The sequence below is a fragment of the Clupea harengus genome, chromosome 13, assembly GCF_900700415.2.
Source record: "Clupea harengus chromosome 13, Ch_v2.0.2, whole genome shotgun sequence".
Classification (NCBI taxonomy): domain Eukaryota; kingdom Metazoa; phylum Chordata; class Actinopteri; order Clupeiformes; family Clupeidae; genus Clupea; species Clupea harengus.
In genome coordinates this window covers 15,865,093-15,892,985 of record NC_045164.1, presented here as the reverse complement: position 1 = coordinate 15,892,985, position 27,893 = coordinate 15,865,093, and the positions used below count along the sequence as shown (strand labels likewise).

The 27,893-nt window shown below is 44.8% G+C and overlaps 1 protein-coding gene and 1 long non-coding RNA gene across 2 annotated transcripts; one reads left to right on the top strand and one right to left on the bottom strand.

Moving 5' to 3' along the window:
- Positions 1-8,624, bottom strand: LOC105910049 (ferritin, heavy subunit-like). Its single transcript, XM_012838731.3, has 5 exons — positions 8,408-8,624; positions 3,591-3,687; positions 1,378-1,524; positions 564-689; positions 1-431 (listed from the first exon to the last, which is right to left on the bottom strand). Exons 1-5 carry the CDS (start codon positions 8,488-8,490, stop codon positions 273-275), a joined length of 612 nt encoding a protein of 203 aa, XP_012694185.1. The 5' UTR covers positions 8,491-8,624; the 3' UTR covers positions 1-272.
- A 304-nt stretch (positions 8,625-8,928) lies between these two features.
- On the top strand, positions 8,929-13,132 carry LOC116223232. Its single transcript, XR_004164986.1, has 5 exons — positions 8,929-9,079; positions 10,264-10,334; positions 10,500-10,678; positions 10,898-10,926; positions 12,887-13,132. It is a non-coding gene; the product is annotated as an uncharacterized LOC116223232 (long non-coding RNA).
- Positions 13,133-27,893: the final 14,761 nt, after the last annotated feature.

Here is a 27,893-nt window from a genome sequence, read left to right as displayed (position 1 = left end):
GACATTCAGAATCCCTTTATTTGGTTTGATCAGTAATAAAACACAACAAAGGCCAAGGACAGGAGCGTCAACCACTGAAGACAAGCAACAACAATGATAAGATCTATGGCTTATGGGAACGGTGGTTTTGGAACAGCATGGTGGAGAAGAGCAAGCAGAATGTTGATAGGGGCCAACTGACTGGTCTTAACAGCAGATGACCGAAGAGCTTGAGCTAAAGAGATAAATGCAGCCGGGTGGAAGTGGTGACTGGGGGTTGGGAGGAGGGAGGTTTAGCTGCTCTCTTTGCCCAGCGTGTGCTTGTCAAACAGGTACTCGGCCATGCCGTTCTGGGGGGCACCCATGCGGCGCAGGTTGGTCACCCAGTCTGCCAGCTCCTTGATGGACTTCACATGCTCGTTCAGGTAGTGTGTCTCGATGAAATCACACATCTGTGAGGGAGAACAGCAGATCATGAGGGCGAGGAGGAAGTTAAAAAGTTGTAACCATCCCCCATAACCAGATGACTTGGCAACAGAGATCCATCACAGGTAAGTGGCTTCTAGGTGTATGTGTGTACTTACGTGAGGATCAACGTGGTCGGAAGCGACCTTGTGGAGGTCCAGCAGGGACTGGTTGACACTCTTCTCCAGCTGGAGGGCACATTCCAGTGCCTCCACTCCACTTCCCCACTCATCCCTTTCAGGCTTCTGTAGGCGATACAACCCAAGCACACACACTTGTTCAGTGACACAACCTCAAACTCACATCTTATTCACACACTACCCTCAACCCTTTTTACAAAGCCAGCTTATGGAACCATCGCAACAATTTAGTGAAATCCACATTGGTACTTTCCACTGAGGTCTGTGTCCTGGATTTGGAGGGTTTCCAGATTTTACTGACCACAGTTGTCTGGCTGACTAAATATTTCGCTTCGTGAAGTGCATTTGTGCGCCATTATTCCCCATCCATCTGTTTAAATTCAGTGGCTAACTTTCGCTTAATAGGAATTGTGGCCGAAGTGCTTTTTGGCATATCTGTTTTCCTATCTTCTGTCAAGTTGGGTTTTTTCTGAAACAAAACTTTGATATTACAAGACGTTCCCTTACAGTTGAGGTTTAATGTCTTTGAGAGATAGGTGCTCCACCCTTCACTCCCTCCGTATCTACACTCCCCGTTAGCCACCTCCCTTTGTGGGCTCTATATCTCCTCAATGCACACAAACACAAACACCAACACCAACACAAACACAAACACATGCTCACACTCAACAACTGGCATTCACATACCACAGAGAGAGCTCATGAAAAGTTATCCAAAACTATATATTCTGACACACTCACCCACAGACACACATAACAGCACGCATGCACACCACACAACATAAATACACACCCTGATGTCCTGCAGGAGGATCCTGCCTCCCCTCTGGTTCTGTAGTTTCATGAGTTTCTCAGCATGTTCAAGCTTCTCGTGAGACTGGTCGCGAAAAAACTTGGCAAAATTATGCAAGGCCTGGTCATCCCTGTCAAAGTAGTATCCCTGGACAGGAGAAAGAAGGAAAGCAAACATGAGTGCAGGGGCGGACTGGCCATCGGGGATACCGGGGGAATTCCCGGTGGGCCGACGGGGTTGGGATGGTCCAAAACACCAGGCCACTTCCATCACCAACCAGCCCTTCCTCTATCATCGCCGGAACCATCAATTATTCCTTATTATACAAAACACGTATAATTTCCACTATTACCTTTAGTGTAACCAAATCACTGACTGAGTTTTATACTCCTCCTCGCGATCTGTATTCACACTCATGGTGCCTATTTTTCGAAAATGTTCTGAAGTGTCTTCTGAAATGTGATTCCTATGGACTTTGGAAGTTCAACGTAAGAAAAGATCTCCACATTTTAATTCCTTCTTAAATTCTTCTGAACTGCGTTCGAGAATTAGGCTCATGGTTTCCATCTTCTTTACTCATCTAATCTCTTTCGTCAGTCTAACGTTGTTTTAGGTGTTATTAAATGTCAATCACTCTAGCCTACATTTTATTTTATTTATTTTAATTCTTTGTGGCCTTTCCTGTTATTGTATATGTAAAGCACATTGAGTTGCATAAATAAATAAATAAAGTTGCCTTGCCTTGCCTACTCAGCACTTGCGTCACTCGCGGTGGAGCTGAAAAGCTCAGGGAGAAAAAGAAAAGATGTCTGGAGGAAGGTGCATCAAAATATTTAAAAAATTCTGATTTATTTGGGAAACCACCGACTGGTGACAGTGATACGAAGGTAAGTTGTGGCGTTGACTTGGCCAATGTTAGCTTGCTTTTCACAGATGAGGTAACGTTCCCTACAAGCTAGCCTAGCTAACGTTAGGTACATATATGTCCAAAATTGAGACCTTAATGATCTGGTAAAATAAGCAAGCTGGCGCTGTTGTCATCATCGAGATTATCTATTTTAACATGTTAGTCGTAGTCACTTGCTTACAATCGATGAGCAAGCTATCCATGGTGGTAGTTGTAAAGAGGGCAATCTTATAATTTTTAATAATTTATGTAAAATAAGTTGACCAGCTAGCTTGTTATGCTAAAATCACCGTGTTACACACAACACTAACATTATAAACAATGTTAATATGTTATCTAGATTAGATAGTGAGGTAATGATAACACATGAGTATACTGATATTGTTTTTTATTATCATGTGACTATAATGCACCCGGGCCGGCAGAGTTAGTTTAGGTTCTGTTACTTAACTTATTGTTTTGTTATGCACCTTCAACACCCCTACACACACACACACAATCACACACCCAGCATGCAACACTACTGATACCACTGATGTTCACACCCCATCATATGTTCTATTCTGTTCATTTCTACAATATAGTTCATACTAATTCTACCCTCTGATTCCAGTTTCTGTATTGTGTGGACATTCATTCCTTAAGGTTCTGTAGTTATAACCATCTGATACTAGCCCATAGTTAATCATATTCATCTAGCAAACTATACCTACCTTGGAGTGTTACAATAGCCAGTATCATTTTATTCCATGTGTCCATCCAGGCAAATTGGTGGATCCAAATGTTATAAAAAAAATTACAAAAAAAAAACATATATGATGTAATTTCTTTGTAATCATCCAAAATAATGTTAAGTGTATGGGTATTTTTCCAAGTAGGCCACTGACTGGTCGATACGTGCGATGCATTGAGTGGGCAACGCGCCGTGTATTGAGTGGGCAGTGCGCCGTGTACTGAGTGGGCTGCGCGCCGTGTATTGAGTGGGCCGGTCTGACAGTAACTCCCGGGCCACTTTTTTCTCCCAGTCCGCCCCTGCATGAGTGTGTTGAAACATGGCAGAGAGCGGGGCTTAAATGAGGGAAGACCTATCTCCAGGTGAGGTAAGGGCAAGCCATGGCTTTTTCTTTTTATCTACAACCAAGGATGTGAACTCACTGCTCCCAGGTTGAACTGAGGTAAACAGTCACTCACCCACTTCATGCCCTAGTCCTCCAAGTTCAATCTGCCCTTGGTACATAAGACACCACCCCTCCTCATTTCAGCAGTTTTCAACCCTTCATTCTGAAGGTTTTGCAGTTTCTCTTACCATGGAAAGGTAGACATAGGAGGCATACAGCTCCAGGTTGATATGACGGTTGATGGCTGCCTCGCTTTCCTGGTGGAAATTCTGTCTCACCATATTTCTAGAAAATATATTCAAAAACAACAAAACATAAACAGGTGTGATGAAAAAAAGTCAAAGCTGCACTGAAAAATACATCTTTACAAAATGTACAATATTAACAGGGTTAACCACCCAGTAGAGTGGCCACATGGAGAAATGAGTGCATTAGGTACAGGTTTGTCCTTTAGAATGACCGTCTGGAAGTCGGCACAAAACAGGTCAAAGTTTAGTGAGATCAGGAGCTCCACAGAGGATCGGTTCCGATGCAACATCTCAAACAGCACGCAGAGCATGTCGATCTATAGCTCACCAATGGCAACGATGACGCTGACAAGCAATATCACACAGCACGCTGCTTGTCCGTGGCTCACTACTGAAATGAAACGTCTTCACTCTGCTTGTATAACTAGTTTGATATGAAACGACGTGTACGAAAATCGCGTCACTTAGTTGTTCAATTCAGGACGACCCCTGTACGGTAAGGGACGGGTGGCAACCCTACCATTCAGGATGTCCTCATACAAGGTCGTCAGGAAACTAAAAGGCTGTGAAGACAGAAGTGTGATGATGTAGAAACCAACATCGTGTTTCATTTTTCATGTGATCACTTCTTAAAAACAGTGCCTCACAAAACATTCAGCACAAAAGACATTATGACCAAAATACTGAATCTGCACTCAAAGACAACGCTTCGTTTTACTGCTTCATAAGATTATTCACAGGGTTATCCCAAGATGACGTCCTTAGAGAGTTTACATGAAATTGGGTAATGCCACTTCAGTCTGGAGTGTAGGTAGACAATACACGTAAGGGCCGATGATGAAATACAGGGAATTAACTGTAGATGACCCTGTTTATCCAGTGTGAAATGTTTTATTTGGTATGTCAAACGTGGTACAAAGGACCTTTAATATTAGATACTAAGAATTGTATTTTGTTAAAACGAAAGACTTTTATTTTGTTAATGTGACCTGTGACCTGGATGTTTAGAGGTGTATAGGTTGGCCCGCTGAAAAGTCACTGTGAGTTAGTTCTCTATTGACGGATTAAGGTTCGCTACTCTACTAAAAGAGATGACAAGCTCTTGCGGTGTTAAGGGTAATGTGTTTCATACAGTTTAATAAACGCAACAGTTTTATAACATCAGTCGTCGAGCCATCATTTGGTAGAGATAGTTACATTAACATTGGGTTACATTTTTTCATGTACTAGCTTCTGGGACATCGGGACTCTAATCTAACGTTACATAAACACGTCTAATCCTAAACATCAATCCACCTTCTCTACAATAGAAATGTATAAGTGACCCAAACTATGAGGTTGCAATTATTGAGCAAGTTGAGTGTATAAACTGACGACATAAAACAGTTCACATTTATTTCACTGCCGTTAACTTTCAACTTCTTTTCTGACCTGATACAGCAGCAGAGCACGTGACAAGAAAAACGGGCACATTCCCAGCTGCACTTTTTTTTTTGAGCTTCCCGCTTTTCAGACGTGAGCATAAACGTGATCTGATTGGCTAGCGCCTGTGGTGTCAGTTATGCATGAAAGGCAATTTGATTGGCTGACGCATGCATTGCCTCTCGAAAAGTTGAACATTTTTCAACTGTTGCCGCAAGCTATGCATGAAACGCAACGCAACGGAGCCAAAATTCAGTTCAGCAAAGGATGACGTCACCCCGTTCAAAGTGAATGGGGATGCGTCAACCTTGCCGGATCAACGCATTCCAACGGCTACGTGTGTGACCCCATTCACACGGTTGCGTCTGAGTGCGTTGATCCGTTAAGGGCGACGGATCCCCATTCACTTTGAATGGGGTGACGTCATCCTTTGCCGAACTGAACGGAGCTGTCATGGTAAAAGGTGTCCGGGCACCAGAAGGGGTCCGGGCGACGTCATAATGGCTTTCGAACGACTCTTGAGTGACAGTTGCTATACCAACGCTAGCATTACGTAACCCGGACCCCTTTTGGCTATCAGTCAGTGAGTCTCAAGAGTCGTTCGAAAGCCATCAGCTACTTTTTAATCGCTTAATATTGTGCCTAAACGGACACTACGTAACCCAGACGCCTTTTGGCTATCAGTCAGTGAGTCTCAAGAGTCGTTCGAAAGCCATCAGCTACTTTTTAATCGCTTAATATTGTGCCTAAACGGACACTACGTAACCCAGACGCCTTTTGGCTATCAGTCAGTGAGTCTCAAGAGTCGTTCGAAAGACATCAGCTACTTTTTAGTCGCTTAAGATTGTTGCACAACGGGGGAATTGCTAATCGCTAAGGAGATGCTAGTGGCTAAACCTATGTGCTTACTTACAGGAGACTGGCAGCCAATATTAAGCGTCTAAAAAGCAGCTGATGGCTTTCGAACAACTCTTGAGACTATCTGACTGATAGCCAAAAAGTGTCCGGGTTACGTAGTGTCCTTTCAGGCACAATATTAAGAGACTAAGCTGTAGTTTTAGCTGCACCTGCCTTGCAGGTATCCTGTAGCAAATTTCAACAGGTTTCGCCGCTAGCATCTTGTTAGCGATTAGCAATTACTCCATTGTGCTCTTCAGTTAAAGGTGCTGCAAACAATTCCCTGTTTTGTGAAAATGTAATTGTGGGTGCCGTCAGATATGTCTAATAATCACAACACATTAAGGACTTTCTTAGAGCAACACAACAAAGGAATTGCTAATCGCTAACAAGATGCTAGCGCGAACCTGAAATTTGATTACTTTGATACTATAACAAACTAGCGAGTCAACAACTTTCCTAACACAGTCAAACATCAAGCACATGGTTGTTTTGCTTTGTTTATGTCAGGTCAAATAAAGGCAAACTGGTCTCAGGTAGAGAAGTATAATGGGAGATGCTCTGGGGTAAATTGCGTTATTGAGGTACTTAATGCAGTGCAAGTCTGTCACTTCCAAAAAGCATCCGGGTGACGTAATGCTAGCATTGGTATAGCAACTGTCACTCAAGAGTCGTTCGAAAGCCAATATTACATCACCCGGACACCTTTTGCCATGACAGAGCCACAATTCAGTTCGGCAAAGGATAACGACACCCCATTCAAAGTGAATGGGGATCTGTCGCCCTTAACGGATCAACGCATTCGGACGCAACCGTGTGAATGGGGTCTGAGTCTAGTGTCACCGTCCCCAGCACCTGATTACTGATCCCGCACACCTGTCATTCACTCATATAACCTCCTCACGCCCTTCACTCCCTGTCGGTTCTAGCATCACGCTCGTTTCACTCCTGGACTTTCGGTCAAGATGACACGAGTTCTGGATCCCCGACCTCTGCTGCCACGCCAGTCTTCTCCGCGACTTCCCGGTCGATCCGTCACAGTTCAGAATTTGTCACGATTATCAGGTCGTTGGACTTCTAGTTTGATCCCGTTGACGCCGTTGTGTTTACCGCGACTCCCACGTCGTTTGATTCGAAGTCTTGTCCTGCACAACGGCACAGTGTAGTTTAGTTTCAGTAGTTCTTAGTTCCCCCGCCCGTATCTTTTGTGCTTTCCCGTTATGAACATGTCTACTGTGCTTTTTAATCCTGAGTTGCTTTGAGGTTTTTGCTGTTTTCACTGTTTGTAAGTTGTAATCAGTAACCTAATCGAAGTATCACAATATTAAAGTTATGTAACTTGATTACCTCAAATGTGCAAATGAAGGCAACACAAGATACATCAATAAGATGGCTTTTACTTAAGCATATTATGTAAGTCAACAGCACAATGTAACCTTAGAAAAGAATATGAGGAAACCAAGTTTTAGGAATTAAACCTGCCCTCTGCTCAGTGTTTTTTGAAGAAATGCAAATTATGCAAATTCAGCCTACAGACCTACAATGAAAGTGCACCACAGTTTACAAAGCATAGGCTGATAAAAAATTAAATCAGCTTATTTCACAAGAAAGATCTCTTTTGATTACAACACAGATTTAGAACATCCAAAGTATTTTTAATGAATCAAGTGTCTGAACTGTCAAAGAGAAGAAAACCTTAAAGTAAATACTAACAGTAGGCCTACGGGTTCCAAATTAAAATATAGGGCGGACCTACGGAGTAGTATAGTAGTATAGTTTATATGCTGTTTGAATGTTGTTTAAGTGAAAGTCCGCAGCCAAACTTGCTTTGTTAATAAACAGGTGTTACTCACACTTCAATTAAACTGCCATGAACATATTTAGGTCAGGGGCTTGTGTTTTATCCAAACACGATCATCCCAATTATCACAGTCCCCATTTTTCATTACGTTAGTAGGCAAGCACTAACTTAACTAACAGTTATACTAACAGGTTAGCTAACCAAATTTGTCTGTGGAGACGTTAGCAGTGTTGGTCTTGCTTCATTAAATTTGACGTGGAGTCCTTGGATAACGATGGTATTTTCACCACGGGGAGCCATAAGGTGCACTGCACTGTTATGTTCTTCCCACTTTCAGCTTTGAGGACAAAATAGTCGATTTTTCTAGCCAGGGTAACCATTTTTTGAACTCGAGGTCATCATATGGACTTGGATGATAGTATAATGTTCTGCATTTTAAAATCCATTTTAAATGTGTAATCCTGTTAGTAATCCCAATTTTTGCTAAAAGTATCTGTAATCTAAATGCGTATTTGTTTTCTGTAACTGTACCGGAATACAGTTACCTTTTTCTTGTATCCTAATTAAGTTACGCCATTCCACGTATCCCGTTACTCCCCAAGCCTGGAGAGGACTGTGTGCTGAAGGCTGTACTCACGGCTCTGGTATTCCTGTGGAGGAGCAGAGAGAGTAGAGGCAGCTCAGCAGCCCCCCAGCAATCAGGATCCTGATGAGGGCCATTCTACTGAGCCTGAAGAGGAGAGGCTCACACACCAGTGCTTCTGCTCTGAACTAAACACACTTTTATACCAACAGGCTGATGAAATCAACCACACACACACACAGAGGAGAGGCTCACACACCAGTGCTGCTGCTCTGCACTAAACACACTTTTATTCCAACAGGCTGATGAAATCAACCCCCCCACACACACACACACACAGAGGAGAGGCTCACACACCAGTGCTGCTGCTCTGCACTAAACACACTTTTATACCAACAGGCTGATGACCTCCGCTTTCATTGAATGATTAATTTGCAACTAGACTATTTTCTTCTCCTTTCTGGTAATTCACGTCAATGTCATTTGTGACTCATTCTACTCAGGAAACATTTACAAACTGCATTTCAAGCAAATATTTGCAAAGTCAAGCAAAAAGAAGCCTGTGTGCACTCAACCTACACACACACACACACACTCAACCTACGGTATTTCACAGACATGCAACTTTCAAATCCTAATGATCATCTAATCTCAGTTGTCTGCTTGTGAGAAGGGTGACTCATTCCTTCAGAGAGGAAGAGGGAAGGAGTACCTACCTGCTGCCAGGTGAAGTGAATACTGTGAATAATGTGAATACTCTGAGTACTTATTTTCTGTCTGTCTGTCTGTCTGTATCTGTACTAATGTTCTTTCTGTCTGTCTGTATCTGTACTAATGTTCTTTCTGTCCGTCTGTCTGACTGTCTCTCTGTATGTGACTAATGTTATTTCTGTCTGTCTGAATTTATACTTATGTTCTTTCTGTCTGTATACTTATGTTCTGTCTGTGTGTCGCAGTGTGGTCACTTTCAGTCATACCCTTGAATTTGCATTCAAGTAATTGGCTAAAATTGTAAGATTTCATTGGATAGGCTACAGAGAATGTCTTTTTGAAGGGAAAATGCATTTGTGAATCAAGCCAGGAAAGTGTCAGGAAAATGTCAAAAATCCACAAATAAATGCAGGGATGTTCACAAATGGTGAGTGGTTTGTAAATGCACGTCTGTTAGTCTGTAAATAAATGTAACAGTGTTTACATTTGTGAATCATGTGAAATGTATTTGTGAATCACAGAATACATTTGAGAATTTTGAAACTATTCTCCCTACCTAGTAGGACAGGAGCATCTGAAAGCTAGTCATAGTTGGCAACTGCATGTGAATTGAGCTTTTGAAGGCACTTTCATGAGGACTGAGTATCATTGAGCTTTTGAAGGCACTTTCATGCTGTGGGAGCACAGTATACTACTGAGCTACTGGGTTGTTGTTCCCCAGGAATAACCTGGTTGACGCGCTTGGATCAGTTTAAAGATGATTACCGTCAGCGAGATAAAGTCCATACACGTCTTGATTGCGTTAAACAGTTCTCCATTTATTGTACGATTGTCCATTACAACGCAGAGCAACGACATGTTACTCGCTCAAACCTTCGCGGTATAGCGGTCAAAACCATTCCGGGGTCAACACCTGACCACAACAGTAGGCTTCCTACCTATATGCCTAAAAACACCTGTGCAATGAACAGCAACACCCAGTGTACAACAGGGACATTACACATTGAGTGACAAACACATTTAGCTGTAGCAACCCATTTGGCTGCTACACATGCCATTACATGAGGACTGAGGATGTGTCCTAGAACAGGAAGTACCCTTCAACTCCTCCCTTCTCTTAAAACTCACTGCCCGGGTCATGGACAGCAGATAGTGATGGTGCCTTTACCCTGTAAATAACTACTCTTTCTGCCCTGAAGCTTCTGTGATTGATTAGTTACTGCCCTGACTAGGGATGGGACAAGAACCGGTTCTCGATTCCCATCCCTAGGTAAGATTGATTATGAACATACAATCCTTCCCCCCTACCCCGAAAGCTACTGCATTTTTTGTACACTGTAACAAAACATAGCTGCAAGCAGGTAACGGTTAGATGTACTCGTACGCAAGTATTGACAATACTAATGTACACTGATGTGTGAAAATGTTGTGGCAGTGGCAGCAAATTGCAGAGGAGTTATATCAGAAGTCTCAGTTTCCCCATTGCCTGGGTGCCATTGATGGGAAACACATCATCATACAGCTACCAGCACACAGCAGAAGCAACTTCTGCAACTACAAATGACGCTCCTCCTTGCAGATGATAGCTGTTGTTGATGCGACATACCAATTCAGGTATGTCAGTGTGGGTACACATTCAGATTTTGTCTGAAGCATGTGGGAATCAAAGTCAAGCTTAGAGAGGTTACAAAAATGTCAGTGAAAACCTCAGCTTTGAGGCAACTGCAGATAGCAACACTCACACCCATTTCGGTGGAACGCTGAGTGACATGTTTTTGGATGTCAAGACCCACCTCTGCTTAATGCCTAATGTTTTGTATTCTTTCCTGCTAGGTTTTGGTTTCAGGAGATTTCAAATTAAGGTTCGTAAGGGAATTGCCCTAGTCTTCACTTCCTGATTCTGATACAGGCTTTACAAAACTGTTTATATCAAAAGTTTATTTCTATCTACCATACAATGTTACACCTAACAGCTAACACGCTAAACTTTTGCAGCTATGTTAGCTTGTTGCACCCAAAGCAAAGGCAATATCTGCCAAACATTTTTCATTTTCTGTTCTATTGTGGTAAATCATAGAGGATATATTAAACATACACTTATACTGTTCCCATAATTCAATTATCAAATCCTCCATTTCGACTGCCCACCTGGCTTAGGAGATGACAGTAGACTTGCAGTTGGCAGCTATGTTTTTGTTCTACACAACATCTGTTGGTGACACTTTCCAGTCAGCTAGCTCTCATTGGCTATTGTGGGTTTCTTCTCAATATTCCATCACTGTTTCTTTCACACTACAGAATTATCATATCAGCATTAGACACGCCTGTGAATGACTAGATAGCGGACGCAAAGTGGCTTAGGATTTGTAGTTTTTTTGTAAAACATATACAAAGAAGTTGTATATGGAATGTTTTTATAATTAGGGCCTGACCACCAGAGGTGCTGCGCCTCTATTGTCCACCAGAGGTCCGCCTGCACCAGAGGTCAGCCTGCACCAGAGGTGCTGCGCCTCTATTGTCCACCAGAGGTCAGCCTGCACCAGAGGTGCAGGACCCTATTGGTTTTGAAATGTTTTTATTATTAGGGCCTGAGTTATTCAGCAATTCTGTTTGATCAGCCTCACATGGAAAATGCATTCAGCTTGTGTATGTGTGCGCTTGGGTTCATCTGTGTGTCAATAACTAGGATAATACTTTAAAATGAATTCTGCACTAGCCATTTAGGCCAAAAGGACACCTTAAGGGATTTGATCTTTCCATATACACAACATGAAGTTTTCAATGTCATGAAATGAACCACACATGTGTAGGGGACATTATGATGATGGGCACCCCCTGTGTCTGTGAGGGTATTAATCCAAAACACTATTGCAAATTTAAAAATGAACATATCTCGAATCTGTCTAGGTATAATAAAGGTAATAAACACCCACAAACATGAAAATAGAAATCAATAAAAACAGTTGACAATAACTCAGCACATGTTTAAACTATAGACATGAGTTGAGTTTTCATGTACACCACGGGGAGAGTAACGGTTTTAGCTCATTCTATGAGCATATTTGGTTGCCAGTGTGCTAAACCATCCATTCTGGAGTAGCTAAGAGTGGACACATGACCACATTCCCATTGGTCTTTCCCACAGACAGTATATGAAGGTCTTTGGCTTTATTTTTATTTTTTTGTAAAAGGGCAGTGCCAATCCTTATCTCAGCATTTCATCTGATTTGTCATTCTTCAAAATATAGCATGACTTGTAGTACTCCTAAACTCAACAAAGACACATTTCATTTGGTGCCATATTTAATAACGGTTATTCTTTAGGGAAATATGTTATTTGGAATTTCAACTGAATAAAAAAACAGAATATCTGTTTAGCTTGTGAGGTATAGGCCTTTTATTTGCTTTAGTTGTTTGCATTTGTGTGACGTGTTTTTGTGTTATTGTTTAAATATTAAATGCTAAGAGATTTACATTTATAACTGTAGTAAAAATGTTTATTTTTATTTATGTATCTGTTATTGGCCCTCCAGCCTACAATCATTTTTTTTATTTGGATGATGGCTGTTGTATGATGTGTTGTGATGATGTTGTGTTTATTAGACAACTGGGCATGACCATACATTTGAATATAATGCATATGCCTAATAGGTGTAAAAATATCATCATATGAAATTTCATGAGATACATACAACTATGAAAGAACACATATGGAATTATGTAGTAAACAAACCAGAATATGTTTTAGATTTTAGATTCTTCAACGTAGCCACCTTTTGCGTTGATGACAGCTTTGCACACTCTTGGCATTCTCTCAATCAGGTCCATGAGGTAGTCACCTGGAATGGTTTCCCAACAGTCTTGAAGGAGTTCCCAGAGGTGTTGAGGACTTGTCTGCTTTTCCTTCACTCTGCAGTTCAACACATCCCAAATCATTTCGTGTGGGTTAAGGTTGGGTGATGGTGCAGGCCAGGTCTCGCCTTCTGTGCGTCTCACAAAGACATGGCAGTTGGAACCAAAAATCTCAGATTTGGACTCATCAGACCAAAGTAAAGATTTCCACTGGTCTAATGTCTATTACTTGTGTTTCTTGGCCCCAGTGTTAATTTCGTTGAGGGAAATATGCGTTAACGACCTTTTTCCCATGACTAAGCCATGACGAAAAACGGATCTTTGAAAATAAAAACTATGACTAAATCTATTTTAACTTTGTTGACGAGACGAGACGAAAATGTTGGTGGTTGATGTTATATAGCACACTCTATACTGATATAACTATTAATGATAGGACATGAGACTATGATTCAAGTAACGTGCATTCTTTTACTGTATATTTCATAGGACAACTATACCCAGCATCCTATGCGGGTTAACAGTGGGGCATTACGGATGCCCCGAGGGAACAAACACAATTGAATAACAATACACAACAGTTGACTAACTCACAATTATAATTTTTTTTCTAAACTTGCATGCACCTAACATCATTGGTTGAATGTTGCCCGGTCCTGTATCCCTCCTCCACTACCTGAGATGCCCAGACATGCAAGTGACGCCCTAACAAACGTTATATGATCGCTCAAGTTCAAGCACTCGGTACTGGAAGAAAAAGAAGAATAGATATCTGGTCACTCTTTAATTATAACTTGACAGAAAATAAAACAATGCACCGCAATAACGGGAGAGAAACCTTGTGGCTTCAAAATAGGTGGGAAGAACACAACAAATGTCAAGAGGCACCTGAAAGCGCACAAAACGAGGGTTACGTATGTAACCACGGTTCTATGAGTTTCGGATGACCACCAGAGGCGGTGCTTTCAGCACTGGATATCCATCGCACATACGTGCAGGTCGAGTGTTAATACCAACAAAGTCACCTGTTACCTGGGTGACGTCCTCAATGTGCGCCATCACAAAAGGCCGGTCCACCCAGGAAGCGACCTCTTGGCAATCTTCTCGTGCAAACTCTGAGTGACTGCCAAGGTCTGGCGGTCATCCGAAACTCATAGAACCGTGGTTACATACGTAACCCTCATTCTATTTTGTTTCTCCTGACCGGCAGAGGCGGTGCTTTTAGCACTGGATGACTAATACCAACAAAGTCATGAGGAGTGCCTACCCGCTTCTAGAGATGCCGTGACGGAGTAGGGAGTATTGCTGCAGCGACCGGGTTATGGGACACCGCATTCACCCTGTAAAACCTTGTAAACGTGCAGCCTGATGCCCAGGAGGCTGCCTTGCAAATGTCACTGAGGGGGACCCCCCTTAGAGCAGGGTTCCCACAGTACCTGGAAAACATGGAATTTATTTTTTCATTTTCCAGGTTTAGAAAAGTCATGGAAACAGAGCCATGTTCGCGTTTCTCTGTTCCTCTTTCAAAATAAACGCGCTGTCTTCTAAAACAGACTTGATGGCAGAACACATCTCGGCTCTCCAACGCCAGCCATGTTTGTTGAAAACAAATTCAAACCAAGCGCTCTTTGGTGACGTGGTTTATTACGTTACTGTTGATCATCTGTCCATCATCGTGTAAAGCCCACCCTGACAATTTGATTGGTCCGACCATTTCTGTCATAGTTTCTCCCCAACGGAGCAAGGCCAGACCGAACTTCCCGACCTCAAATGTTGTGGGTGGGACTAAGTTTGGCTGGTTCCCAGGCTAGCTAAAGTGAACACTTACATGGAAATTGAAACAGTTGTCCTGAAAAATGTTATTGGATGATGTGTAAAATAGTAATAAAATGAAACTATTGAGCACAGAATTAAGATGAGTTTATAAAAACCCTTTACATGTGAACAGCTTTTACTGAAGATAGATGGATGATCCCATGTTGTAGAGCAGTGGTTCCCAAACTTTTTACAGTCCTGTACCCCTTCAGGCATTAAATCTCCAGCTACGTACCACCCCCCCGGTTTAAAAAAAAAAAATGTAAACGTTTAATTCCGTTTTGACTCATTTTGTTCACCCTGAGGTAGATTGATGGCTTAAAATGAGTGAATAATATGTGCCACAAATGACCCAAACCTTCTAAGGTTGCTGTTTGCCAGCCATCATTACAGCCATCAAACATTATTTGCAGGCGATTGGGAAGATGAGCAAATTAATTTGACACGGAGGTCTGTGTGTCAACCGTTGAATAGGGGGCCGGAGCGGAGTTCAGCACAGACGTGACATTTTCTAAGTGGTTTTGTTTTCTAATGCTTGTTCATCGTTACAATCGTTGTTGTGTTTATAAGAAAGAAATACAGCCTTGCAGGACAAAACACAGGGGAATTTGGGTGATTTTGATGCACAAAATGATGTTTCCGTCTGAAAGTTGCAATTCTGCGAATTCCGTCCGTTTTCCGTTATCGCGGAAATTTTCTCCCCGCGTACCCCCTGAACCACTTTGCGTACCCCAGTTTGGGAACCGAGGTTGTAGAGCATGCTCTTGGCATCCTATCTGGTATATTGGATGTTGGAATTTGATGCAGGCAACCTGGTGATATGGACTTTAAAAGTATAGTTATGGATTGGTGGACTTCGGGAATAATAACCGAGAAACGTTACTCGTGATCTCAATAGAAGGGTCAAATACATGCATTGCCCAGCCAACATGGGAGCCTCGACATCTAGAGTGAAACTTCTTATGCAAGTTTATCCTCAAATGTAAGTAGCTGTGTTTTAACTGTGTGGTAAACCTGGGTTTATCAACGTTAGTTAGTAAGCAGTGCAATCTTGCTAACTAGCTAGCAGCTTAAACTAGAGTTGCTAGCAGCTTAAACCAACATTCAGTTTGCTAACTAACTAGCTAGTGTTAGCTAGCTTGCATTGCTAGCTAACTACCAATACGTTTTCACATTAGGCTGTGACATTACTTCTATACTAGTTGACATGACCAGTCTAGTCTTAATCCATTTTGTAACATTCATTCTTTTCAATTCAATCTACTTTTAGCTATTTTGTGATTTTTCGTTTAAAAAAAAAAAATGATACATGACCAGACTGATTCTATACATCTATACTGTTAAGCTAAGCTTACTAGTGAGGTTGCTGTACTGAGGAGCCACAGGGGAACCAGCCTTATGTTTCCCCTTTATGTTCATTAGTTTGATTTACAAAAGCTTTTACAGAGTAAGAGTAGGCATACTACCCCTTCTACGTAAGATTGATCATCTCAAAAGTGTGACGCATTACAGGAGTGAGTGACAATGACATGCTGCAGATTCAAGTCCTATTGGAAAGATGACTCCCAATACAAGGACTGGATTGGAGAGGTACCAGGAGATGTCCACAAGGCTTATTGCAAGTTTGTCCGCAAGTCATTTTACATCAGCAATATGGGGGTCGCTTCCCTCAAGAGCCATTCAAAAGGACGAACCCACACCAAGGTAGCTGGACAGCTAAATAATAAAAGAAGAATGACAGATTTCTTGACTACAAAAACAGAAGAGGGAAGAAGCGGTCCAACAAGCCAGGATAACGAAAGTGACAGTCAGGTGCCCAGTACCAGCAGGGAACAGCCTACGGGAAAAGGCTCTGGAGCTGCTGTATTTGAAGCAGAGATTAGCTGGGTCATGAAGATGGTCAGGTCACACTTCTCGTTCAACTCCAACTCTGACATTTCAAACACATTTGCTCAGATCTTCCCAGACAGCGAAATTGTTAAACACTTCATGTGGCGCAACAAAATCGGCCTAAGTTATATGTTTAGGCTTGTATCCTCATTTTAAAGAGCAGCTGATCGAAGACGTTGTAACAATTCGCCCTTTCTAATGAGAGAGAACAGTTACTACGCTTATAAATGTAGGTCGCTGGCAGATTCTATTTGACTATAACTGGAACTGTTGCTGCCAGATCAATACTAAGGGCTACCTTCACCATACACCCCAAACTTTTAGACAATATACAAGACACAAACACAGGTATCTAAGTGAAATGCACGTTGTATTCTGTCAACAGGAAATTAAACGCGCTTCTATGGCGCGTACCGAACTCAATCGACAATACATAACATAATCAACAACGCCAAACATTTCATCCAACAATCAAAACATCCCCAGAGTTCATCCACCCGACAGTCCCAAAGTCTCCCGATCAAACCCCACAGTGAAAACACAAAAGTAGTTTCTCTTACGAAACTATTGTCCGGTGCAGAGAGAGAGTTCAACGTCTTACAGTGTGATGAGAGGCCGCTCCACACAGCCTGGGTAGCGCAATCTCACCACTTTGCTTGATATAGAACCCATACGAAACTCAGGATATTCCAACTGCCTTGGTAAGTGCTCCGCCGTTTGGAAATACGGCATCCAAAGCCAATGAGGCAGGGTATAATCCAATACTTGGTTTTGTGTAATCGCCACGCGTTTCTCTCCAACTCCACACAGGTAAACGGAAAAGCTCCCCTGGGCTCACGACCCCGCCTTCATATTTAAAGTCCTCTAAATCAACGTCACATGTTCCCGTAACCAGGTTCATTCCCGTCAGCTGATTACAAATTGACATACATGGCATGAGAAAATACATACATATCAAAGTCATACATAATATTCTCATTCTAAATAGCCCTGTACAAAGGTGATTTCAGGCAACCTTTACAACGTAAGAAAAGCAAAGTGTCATGTAGTGTCTTTTGACGAATGCCTTAACAAAGTGACACAAACAGAACAGATGGATATCATTCTGCGCTACTGGAGTGAACGCGAAGGGAAAGTAGCTGTGCGTTACTTCACTTTAGAGTTCCTAGGACACACTCAGGCAGAGAAGCTCTTGCTGGGTCTCAACAGATCCCTGTCACCTCTGGACCCCAAGAAGCCCCTGCAAATATTGATGGACGGCCCTACAGTGAATTGGAAGTTCTTAAGAATATTCCAAGAGGACAAGAGCAAAGAGGACCCAGATGCACCAAAGCTCATCAACCTGGGAAGTTGTGGTCTGCATGGAAGGGAAACAGGTTGGAAAATCGGACATGCGCTGAGAGTGCTTTGGCAGGTGTTCCATGACTCGCCAGCAAGGCGAGAGGATTTCAGTGAGCTGACTAAAATGGCAAGATTTCCTCTGAAGTTCTGTGCCACTCGATGGGTTGAAGACTTACAAGTTGCTGAGCGGGCAATCGAAGTGTGGCCAGCTGTGACGGCGTACATACACAGCCTCAAGAAACTTCCGAAGAGTAAAGTGCCAACATCTGCGTCCTACTTGACAGTCAAGAAGGCAACCGAAGACCCTTTTTTCCTGGCTAAACTTGAGTTTTTCCGCTTTTATTGCAAGACAGCTGAAGCCTTTTTTGGAGGTATTTCAGACAGATGCCCCGATGGTGCCATCTTGGCAAAGGAGCGCCAAAGCACCATGACAGGCCTGCTGTCATGCTTTATCAGGAGAGAAGAGCTGGCAAAGATCAAGACACCTCTCCAGCTCACTAAACTGGACCCCAAGAGAAGCAAATCTATGTCCCACTTAAACACCTGGACATAGGATTTTCAACCAAGCAGGCTTTGCAGAAGGCATCTGAGAAGCTCCAGGAAAATCCAGTGAAAACTGGATCGCAATGACCTCCAAGAAAATGGAGAGAAGTCCTCTCATGTATCCAGCTGTGCGGCATATGAGGTCCCTTGACCCTGTGATGATTGTGACAGAAACCAAAAGTGCAACAGCAATGTTTGAGAAACTCCTTCAGGTTCTCCTCAATGCTGGAAGTGTTCCTGCCACAGAGTGTGACTAAGTCCTTTCTCAGAATAAAGCATTCTCACTCGATGTCAACACAAACCACAAAGCAGAGTTCCAAGAATTTGTTTACAGCTGCAGACTTGATGAATTCTATGGAAGATATCTCAGTGGCAAAGAAGAGTATGCAGAACTGTGGAACATCATGAAAATGTCTCTTCACGCTGTCTCATGGACAAGCTGCAGTAGAAAGGGGGTACTCTGTTAACAAGGATATGCTTGTTGAAAACCTACAGGAGAAGACGCTAATAGCAATGCGCTTGGTCCACGATGCAATGGCTGGGCACACAGATGAAGCTCTTCCAAAAGACCTCAAGCAACACTGCAGAGGAGCAAGGACAAGATATGAGATGTATCTGGAAGACCAGAAGAAGTTGAGAGAGCAAACCACCAAAGAGAAGAAAAGAAAGGAGCTCTGCCAGGAAATCCAGAAAGTGAAAACAAAGCGGCACAAAGTAATGACAAGCGCTGAAACGATGGAGAAAGAAGCACATGAAATGGCAGTCATGGCAGAGAAGAGGCACGATTTTACACTGCTGTCAAAATCAAATGCCTATCGGAAAGGGCTTGCTGATAAAAAGGAAGAGGTGGCAGCTCTAGACAAAGAGCTGCAAGAGTCTGTCAATAAGTTAAAGCAATGAGGTATGTGCAATAGCCTTTATGGATGTGTGAAAGATTGTAATATTTATTGGTCACCCTCCTAAAGACAAATATAACACCATTTTAGCTGATGGAGATGACCAATTTTAACTCAAAATAACATTCTGGGCGGAAAGCTTCAGGGGCCTATAGATCCTCACTTAATATGGTACCTGGAAAATCAGGAGGTAGCATGGAATTTTTTTTCAAGGCAAGCGTGGGAACCCTGTTAGAGACGCCCATGAAGTTGCCACACTCCTCGTGGAGTGGGCTCGGACATGCTGAGGGGCTGGGGAGCCACTGTGCCTGTAAGCATGTTGGATCGTCTCTGCAATCCACTTAGACAGTCTCTGCCTGGAGAGTGCCTGACCCCTTCTTGGACCCGTGTGGCAGACAAACAGAACTGTCGTTCTTGTGATGTAAGTTCTGAGAGTGCGCACTGGACACAGCAGTTCTGCACTCAGGCCCTGCCCCTCCTCCAGGGCGGACTCGAAAGCTGCAAGGCTGAGGGGCTGGTTGGTAAATGTGGAGGAAAGGGTCTTTGGGAGGAAGGAAGGGTTCGGCCATAGGGTGACCCCACTGCCTTCCGGATGCCACTGCAGGCAATCCTTGCCTACCGATGAGGCGTGTAATTCCCCTACTCGCCTTGCCAATGTAATGGCTAGGAGAAAAACGGTCTTCATTGAAAGCCAGCTGAGCTCCGTCGTCTGCAAAGGCTCAAACTCCACAGAGTGCTCGCAGCACCAGGAGGAGATCCCACAGGGGCACCCGCTTACGCTGTGGGGGTCTCAGTCGAAGAGCCCCCTTGAGGAAACGGGTCACCAGGGTATGAGACCCGATAGTTCTTCCTTCTACCCGAACATGCCTTGCGGAGATGGCAGCAGTATATACCTTGATGGTGGAGGCGTGAGTCACTTATCAAGGAGTGACTAAGAATTGTAGTACGGCTGGCAGGGGGCAGCATGTTGGCTCCTGTCCCTGCGCCTGGCACCATTCTGTGAAGATTTTCCATCTGTTAGCATAGAGGGCGTTATTGGAAGGCACCCGCAAGCTGTTAATGGTGAAGACCACCGCCTGCTCACAAAGTCCTAGCAGTGGGTCCGGCCCCTCAGAGGCCAGACCCAGAGCTGTAGCCGAGACGGATCTGGATGCTAGATCTGGCCGCCCAGCTGCGAGAGTAGATCCCTCCTCACTGGGAGGCACCAGGGTCTCCCGTGGAACAGCTGAAGCAACTTGGGGAACCATACTCTCCCCGGCCACCAGGGAGCAATCCAAACGCCTGTGCAGGGTGGGCCAGATTAGTGGCAGAGGAGGAAATGCGTACAGCTGAAGTCTCGGCCATGTATGCGCCAGTGCGTCCCGGCCTAGCGGGCTTGGCTCCGAGGGGCTGAACCAGAGGGGACAATGTGTCGACTCTCGAGAGGCGAATAGGTCCACCTCTGCCTGCCGAATTGATCCCATACAATCTGTACTACCGCTGGATGGAGTCTCCATTCCCCTGGGTCGGGGTTCTGACGGGACAGGAGATCTGCGGCTCTATTAGAAGTGCCGGGCAAATACACAGCCCTCAGGCTCAACAGGTGCTGATGGGCCCCCTACAAGAGCTGCTGGGCTATCCCCAAGCACTGCAGAGATCTGGTGCCTCCCTGGTGGTTGATGTAGTACACCGCCGACATATTGTCCGACCTTACCAGTACATGCCTCCCTGCTAGCACCGGGAGGAAGTGCCTTAGAGCAAGCAGCACCGCTCGAAGCTCTAGCACATTTATCTGCTGCCTTCTCTGTTGAGGGCTCCAACGACCTCTGACCGTCCGACACTGCCACACGGCGCCCCACCCTACCTGAGAAGCATCCGTGGCCACCACCTCCCTCCGGGGAGGAATAGAGCCCAATGGAACTCCCTGGGTCAGGTACCTCCTCCTCCTCCAGGGACGGAGGAACCTCCTGCAGCTGGTGGTGACCCTCACCAGCCTGTGTCTGTGCTGCACGGGATGGAGGCCAAGGCCGTTTAGCCAGATTTGAAAAGGCCGCAGTGCCAGGAGGCCTAGTGGGATCAGGGATGCTGCTGTTAGCATACCCAGTAGGCGTTGGAATGACTTCAGGGTCAGTGCCCTGTCCCTTCTGAAGCACGCCACGAGCTGATGGATTCTGTCGATTCGCTGTTGAGAGGGGACAGCCCTCATCACAGGGTCATGCCCAAGAACCCAGTCTGCTGACGGGGAACTAGGGAACTCTTCCTGAGGTTCAGTCTGAGCCCTAGATCTGTGACATGCGCCATCAACGCGGCAACATCCTTGCGGGCCTGTACCTCTGACTGGGAGCAGATCAGCCAATCGTCGAGGTAGGGTAAAATGCGCATTCCCTGGGCCTGCAGTGGAGCCAGAGCAGCTGCAATGCACCTGGTGAACACGGGGTGCCAGAGCTATTCCAAATGGTAGGACCCGAAATTGGTACGCCCGACTCTCAAAGGCAAACCGGAGGAATTGCCTGTGGTGTGGTGCGATTGGGACGTGGAAGTAAGCGTCCTTCAAATTCGAGATGCTCCGATCAGGTTTTTTGGTGCCGATCACCGATCACTGAAATCAGTATCTGCTGATCCGATAATACCGATCACCGATCACGTTTTCGATTGAAGCTTTTTATTTATTGTGTAGCATTATTTATGAAATTAATTATTCTTAACAACATTGGTATTGTATTTTAAGTATTTAAATTACAAGATGAGAGAGTATCATGAATTGACAACCATCCGTTTTATTGCAGGGAACGTGCAACATTGCAGTGTAGAAGCTCTCTCGCTTACTATTAAATGTGTAAATAATAATAAATATTAAAATAATAATAAAATATACATCTTTAAATGAAAATCACAACAATAGTGTGATGTGCAACATGTGCAACATTCCACTCTCTAGAGGCTCTCAAGAGAACTTGGAGCTTATACAGTAGCTTTCCTGTGAAAAAAAATAATACAAACTTAACTGCAACATAAACAGGCTATAGCCAAATATCCAATATGAGGATAGCAACGACATCACGTACACAAGACTTCACAACCTCTCCCTCACTATATAACTTTTTTGCTCGAGCAATATTCCATGCCACCTGATACAATGCCAACGTGACCGTTTCAGAGTACTTCGTTACTTCGTGAATTTTCGAAAAGTTGAGTCTGTTTATCTGACTGATTCAAAGTATTTACCTTGTGCTAGCTCTGTGCCTTTAGGAAACTCCTGGGCTATGTTAGCAAGGTGTGTGGAGAATGGCACTCCAAGTTTGAGGATTTAAAATGCGACAGTACCACTGGCATATTACGCAGAGGGGTTTCCCATTTCGCTCCACATCGCGCACCTCGCCATAACCCTTGTTTGTGTAAGTTACCGTTTTGAAACTTCCGTCTATAATAAAAATCTTTTCACGTCAGATTTGCTCATATAGGCTATTGCTGACACTTTCAAAAACTGGCTTTGTAAAATGGTCTGATGCAAATAGATTAAACAGTGATAGATTAAAGTGTGGCTTGTTAATGTCATCCCTTTCCTAACAACATCAATTTAGATACACTTGTATTAATCCCGTAAGGGAAATTCACGTGTAATTGCAGCAAGGTAATAGAAAGAATTTTGTATGATTTTTTTTTAAGCTGGAGAGCTGCTATAACAGCTATAACACACTCGCTGCGCCATGGCAACCATTCCAGTTATTAAATAATGCCGTTGTGTCCGTTGTTCTGGCTGGTCTAAAAAATTACGTCCAACTGCTGGCTAAGTAAGACCACAAAAAACTATCCACATGTAGGTAGAGCAGCACACTATCCCAATACAAACAACTAAGCACAGTAGAAAAATTTAAGTCACGAAAAAGGAGCCACGTCATACATTTAGTTTATGTTGTTGCTGTTATGAAGTGAAACAGTGGGGTTAATAAAGGTTCAGCCTGAGGTTGCGAGGCGATCGCGAGAATCATTTCTTACCATTGGCGGCCTGAAATGCCTATCTCTAAAGTTTTATTGAAATGTCTCTGATCGTAGTTCTCGCAGATTTTATGTCATCTGATCGGCCATGTATGATCGGCCGTTTTGAGGACACCGATCAAAACCGATAATGGGAATATCGGACGATATGGCTCGGCGCCGATCAGATTGGAGCATCCCTACTTCAAATCAATGTTTGTGAACCAATCGTTCTCCTGGATGCTGTGCAGGACTTCCTTGGTGCGCAGCGTATGAGACCTCAACGTCTTGAGGTGGGTATTCAAGTGCCTTAGATCTAGGATGGGACGGAGCCCGCCATCTTTCTTGGGAATTATAAAATAAGTTGAGTAGAACCCACCTTCCTGTGTATGCGCGTCAAGTTGTTCGATGGCCCCTTTTTGCAGGAGAGCGCCGATCTCCTGATGTAGGGCTAGGGCCTTCCCTGGGTTGGTGAAAATGGTGGTCTTGACCACACAGAACCTTGGCGGTCGGCTTTGAAACTGGATACTGTAACCCTGAGACAGGGTTTGCCAGCACCCAGGGGTCTGATGTCACCGCTTCCCAGCACCTGAGCTGTTGGCTGGAGAAGCGGCCGACCACCGGTGTACTGCTGTCATCGTCTGCCCGCTCGCTCCCTCTCGTCCCTAGAGGGGTAACGGGCCACGGCTTGGGCGCCCTGTGTAGGGCGACGGGTCCGGGTGGAGAGGGGTCGACGAAATCTGTCTGACTGACGAAATCTATCTGACTGCCGTGACCCCTGCTGGCTGACTGATGAGGTCGTCTGTCATCCGACATTGTGGGCGGGGGCAGCGAGCATGGGGTCTAAGCGCCTCATCGGGGGACAGTACTAAGGCCGCCACCGATGGCTCTATATTGGGCATACTCTCTAGCCCATAGGTGGATGCGCCCTGCATGGCCGACAGGGCCCTGCAGTCACTGGGATGGTGAGAAAATTGTCTGGGGTCTGCCCAGCACCTCTGCAGCTCTTCGATGTACGGAGATGTATTCTTCGATGTCCGCAAAGGCTGTCTGCTGCACAGCAGTTCTAAAAAACACATTCTGTGGGGGCACTGTCACTGGGGCAGGGTCCAGCCCCAAACGTGCTGTGGTACCCCTAACTGCACTTGGTGTCCCACGTGGTTTAAACATGGTGAATTCCCTAACCAGGGCTGTACTGGGCAGGCTCTAGGACCCTGAGGAGGTGCTCTGGGGACTAGGGAGGGCAGGCCATCCACTGATTGCAAGCTCAGGTGCAAATGGTTAGGCTAGTTTGGCACCTGAGCAATACCTAGTGCAACAGAGAGTTGATAGTCAGACGGCCCATTCACACGGTTGCGTCGGAATGCGTTGATCCGTTAAGGGCGACAGATCCCATTCACTTTGAATGGGGTGTCGTCATCCTTTGCCGAACTGAATTTTGGCTCCGTTCAGTTCGGCAAAGGATGACGTCACCCGCCCTTAACGGATCAACGCATTCCGACGCAACCGTGTGAATGGGCCGTCTGACTCTCAACTCTCTGTTGCACTAGGTATTGCTCTCTCTGACCCCATTTACACGGTTGCGTCGGAATGCGTTGATCCGTTAAGGGCGACAGATCCCCATTCACTTTGAATGGGGTGTCGTCATCCTTTGCCGAACTGAATTGTGGCTCCGTTCAGTTCGGCAAAGAATGACGTCACCCCATTCAAAGTGAATGGGGATCCGTCGCCCTTAACGGATCAACGTATTCGGACGCAACCGTGTGAATGGGGTCAGAGAGAGAGAAGCAGGACTAAGAGAGGGGAAAGGTGCCAGTCACACTTGGTGAAAGCCGGTGGGTTTACCTGTTTTCAGTTATGTTTGAGTGCCTAAGTTTGTACCTGCATTGCTGAAATTCCCTTTTCGTGTCCTTCTGAACGCTGCCTTCAGGGTGGACTTGATGGAAAGCCGGCCAGCCTCTGAATCCTCAACCGTACTCTGGGCTGTACCCTGGGAGCTAGTCCGAGAGTCGTGGGGGGCTGACTCGTAAGACCCGGTCCCGTACCCTTGTCCCACGTCCTAACTCTCTGATGCCCTTGTGGAGAGTGTATCCTGCTCCTGGGCTCTCCTTACTGCCGATAGTGCCGGTGGTGGCAGCTCCGCCTGACCGGCTGGTGGGGTTCCAGTGGGGACGCTACTACCCTGCACCCCCTGTGCCGGAGGCTGCAAATTGGCCCAGAGCCCCCTAAGTCTCTCCAGCTCCGGGGTCACTGAGTTCACTTTCTGCGCCAGGCCACCGTTCTTCCTCTTTGCTTTACAGGCGGTGTGCCGTGTAGTACTCCTGCGCCTGGTCGGCCGTAGAACTGGCGCTCTCTCGTCTGCCCATTCATGGGCCTGTGCAGTGCCTGCTTCCACCTGAACTAGCCTAGCTGCCAGGGCTGTCCGGCTTAGGCAGGTACAACTCATACAAGCAAATTCTGTTAGCCCCTGTCTTAGATGATCAATGCCCAGACAGGCGGGGCACTCCATGTGGCCATCCTCTGATTTGAAGGGGGCCCGGCATCCGGCACAGATGGTCAACATCCTACACTGCACTGCTAGTTCTGGCTTACAGCGTGGAACACCTAGCCAGACTACTATAAGCTCGATGTGGCCGCCTTCCAAGGATAGCAGGCTAGCGAGGGCGTGTACATCCCGGCTCTGTCCGAGCAACGAAACCAAGAGTGAGTGCACTCAGGCTCCGTGTGAGCCAACGGTCGTTTCCAACCGCCGCCAAAAGGTAACTTAAACAAAAGATCCACAAAAGAGTCTTAATTTATTTTACAGAGCGAGACACACTCCAAAATGAAACAAGCCGTCTTAAACCAGGCTACTACAGCGGTGGAGCGAGCACACTCTACAGCAGCTATCATAAATTAATTCACAATACAATGTTTACCTACCGCACGAACCCCGGTGCCTTGCTAACTTAGCTGCTAAGCTAAGTCCCGTTTATATCAACGTTCGATAATGCGACACCTAAATATGGCCGTAGCCTGCCAGGTAGCTTTTTAACTGAAAATACTGAGGACACTGCATCCAAAGAACACCGGCGAGAACACCGTTCAACTAGGTTCACTTCTACCTGTGCGTTAGTGAGCGAGGCCGCCCCTGGCCCAGGCTACATTTCAAGTAAGAAAAACCTGTTAGCTTACCCGTTCGATGCAAACAAAAACAAACTTTGAGTAACGCAGTTTCTCGGAGGGCGAAATATCCACTGCTCCGATCACGATGAGTAACGAAACTACCCGCGTCTACTTCGAATCACAAATGAATAATCAACCTGCTTTCGCGAGAAGATGCAAGAGGTTGCTTCCTGGGTGGACCGTGTCACTACCCGATCCTAGTCGATGCTCATGAGCATGCGTCACTTTGCGACATTGTCGCACATGCGTCATGTAAGATTGCCGGTTTCAATCATACACATTTATATCTATATTTGTCTATGGTTTCAATCATGGAAGACAGCGAAGACAGCCAGTTTTACCGAAACATGACCGTTTATTTAAAAATGAGAGAGATGGTGTCACTATGGACTAAAAATATGAGGTGAAGGATCACACTGTCTATCCCCAGTTACATTTTGACAGCAAATGAAAACTGCTCAAATAGTCCGAGCCAATTAGCTTAAAAAGGGTGAAAGGTATAAATATTACATTAACTATACCCACATTATGCGTTTAAGGCAAGCCCCATATGTTCACGCTGAGCCTTATGCTATAAACCGTTTACAACATTATTAAATATTACATGAAATAAACCCACATTATCCATTAAGACAAGCCCCATATGTTGATGATGAGCCTTATGCCGTAAACCGTTTGTGTCTGAGCATGCGCATCGACTAGGATCGGGTAGCGGACTAGGATCGGGTAGCGACAGTTCACCCTGAGGTAGATTGATGGCTTAAAATGAGTGAATAATATGTGCCAGAAGTGACCCAAACCTTATAAGGTTGTTGTTTGCCAGCCATCAACAGAACAGAAGACTAAAAAAACATTATTCGCAGGCGATTGGGAAGATGAGAAAAATAATTTGACAGGCTGTGAGAGGTGTGCGTGTCAACCGTTGAACAGGGGGGCGTGGCCGGAGCGGAGTTAAGCACAGACGTGACATTTTCTCAGTGGTTTTAATTCATTTTTAATTAATGCTTGTTCATCATTGTGATCGTTGTTGTGTTTATTAGAAAGAAATACAGCCTTGCAGGGCAAAATACAGGGGAATTTGGGCGATTTTGATGCACAAAATTATGTTTCCGTCTGAAAGTTGCAATTCTGTTTCAAAGGGTACATTCCACGAATTCCATCCGTTTTCCGTTATCACTGACATTTTTCATTATCACTGCTTGGCCCAAACAATTATATTCTTTCTCAGTAGTGGCTTCTTTGCAGCAATTCAACCATGAAGGCCTAATTCACGCGTTCTCCTCTGAACAGTTGATGTTGGGATGTGCCTGCTACTTGAACTCTGTGAAGCATTTGTGTGGGCTCTGATCTGAGGTGCTGGTAATGGTGGTTTC